General features: G+C 34.1%; 1 protein-coding gene across 1 annotated transcript; it reads right to left on the bottom strand.

Moving 5' to 3' along the window:
* Positions 1 to 783: 783 nt before the first annotated feature.
* On the bottom strand, positions 784 to 1,482 carry LOC133307986 (vacuolar iron transporter homolog 4-like). Its single transcript, XM_061508570.1, has one exon. It carries the CDS (start codon positions 1,480 to 1,482, stop codon positions 784 to 786), a length of 699 nt encoding a protein of 232 aa, XP_061364554.1.
* Between the last annotated feature and the right edge of the window lie 284 nt (positions 1,483 to 1,766).

Below are 1,766 nucleotides of genomic sequence, written 5' to 3'. Positions count from 1 at the left end.
ATTCACAGTTCACTAATACGTTATATTTCTTTACCAAAAAAAAAAACTACTACTACTTCCCACTTTCATCTTTGTAAGTGATAACTTTTTCTGAAAGCAAATCACCGAAAACAGTTCAGCTTACAAATAGAGTAAAGTTTTTTTTTTGGTCCTAACAAAAAAATACGATTTCCATTTGAAACATTACTCTACAAAATAAAAATGAAGAACATATTTTTTTGTTAGGAACTCAAAAAGAACTTTACTCTACAAAATAAAAGTGCTAACTCCTAAATTTCTATTTTGTTTCCATTTACCGTAGAGATTTAAAAAAAGTAAATAAATGTTTCATATTGGGATTTGATGGTAAAAGCTATACGTTTAGGGAAATCATACTCTCATGCAATAGGAGAGCAAAAAAATTTTCTATACAAATTCGTTTTTCGTGTCAATTAATTTTTCTTTTCTTTTATAATATAAAACATGGAACTCACATTTAATTTGTTTCTACTTTTATTTTCTCATGTTTTCCTGCGACATAAGAAAACTTGAACCCATACTTTTATTAACAAAAGTTTTTGAGATTGATGAACTTAAAAATAAAACTAAAAAAACTCTCTAATAATTACTCAGCCAATGATATATATCCAACTTTTCTTTTTGAGAAAAAGAAAGATATATAGAATAGAACAAATCGAAAACAAAGCTTGTGAAGTTCTCATATGAAAATTAACCTTATTCAATGAATATGAGTGAATGGTTGCTCACTCAGTACTTTAACAAAAAAACAAGGGCATGTAGAATTCACAATTCCAATGCACTAGAACCCAATAATTTGGTTAGCCCAAAAGTGATAGCCATAGCCAACCATCCCCCAAGAAGGACCCTAACACAAGACCTTATCTTAGGTGTTTTTCCCAGCACAGCTCCAACCCCTCCAAAGATCACCAAGGCCAAGCTAGCCACTGCCACAACCACCATAAGCCTTATATTGTGATCTCTAATGGATCCAGCTGCAAGTAAAGGAACCATAGCACCTATAGAAAATGCGAATGCAGATGCAAAAGCAGCTTGCCATGGATTTGGTAACGTCCTTTTCTCCATCCCCAATATTTCCACATCTTTCTCTGCCTCTCCTCCACCATTCATACTCATATCCCTCTTCATTTGACCAACCTCAACTTCATACTGAGTATACACAGAAACAAACTCTCCAATTCCCATACTACAAGCTCCTGCAACTAATCCTGCAAAACCAGTAAGTAGCATAGATTTAACATCAGTTCTAACAGCTCCTATAGCCATCATCAATGAAGCAACAGAAACCAACCCATCATTGGCTCCCAATACAGCAGCACGAAGCCACTGTGCCCTTTGTGAGAAGTCAATGTTGCTGCTATGTTCTGTCACTTTGGTTTGTTTCTGATCCTGTCCATTTGCATGGTTTGGAACTACCTCAACATGATTGAGTGAAACCAAACCACATTGTCCAAAAGCATCCATGGGTGACAACAACAAACAGAGGAAAGCAAGAAACCAGGCAAGTAATGATTCTGAGGAGTGGAAATTCTGGGGTTTAAGTAATGATTGATTCTTTTGTTTAAATGTATTAATTATTATAATGTTTGGTTATGCCTTTTGGCCTAACCTAAAGAATAAAAGATATATATACTTAAAAAAAAAAAAAGAATAAAAGATATATGATTGGTATTTGGGAACTCGTATTCTCCGCGCAGAGACAACTTTGCAAAGGGTGAAAGTCTTCAATTTAGGTAAATATATACTGG

Source organism: Gastrolobium bilobum, unplaced genomic scaffold (assembly GCF_033153095.1).
Source record: "Gastrolobium bilobum isolate Gb01-03AN ecotype WA unplaced genomic scaffold, APGP_CSIRO_Gbil_v1 utg30775, whole genome shotgun sequence".
In the NCBI taxonomy this organism is placed as follows: domain Eukaryota; kingdom Viridiplantae; phylum Streptophyta; class Magnoliopsida; order Fabales; family Fabaceae; genus Gastrolobium; species Gastrolobium bilobum.
This window is presented reverse-complemented; position numbering and strand designations above follow the sequence as displayed.

What these genes read in the sequence shown, in the direction of transcription:
- LOC133307986 (XM_061508570.1), bottom strand. Translation starts at nt 1,482, where the DNA reads ATGGATGCTTTTGGACAATGTGGTTTGGTTTCACTCAATCATGTTGAG.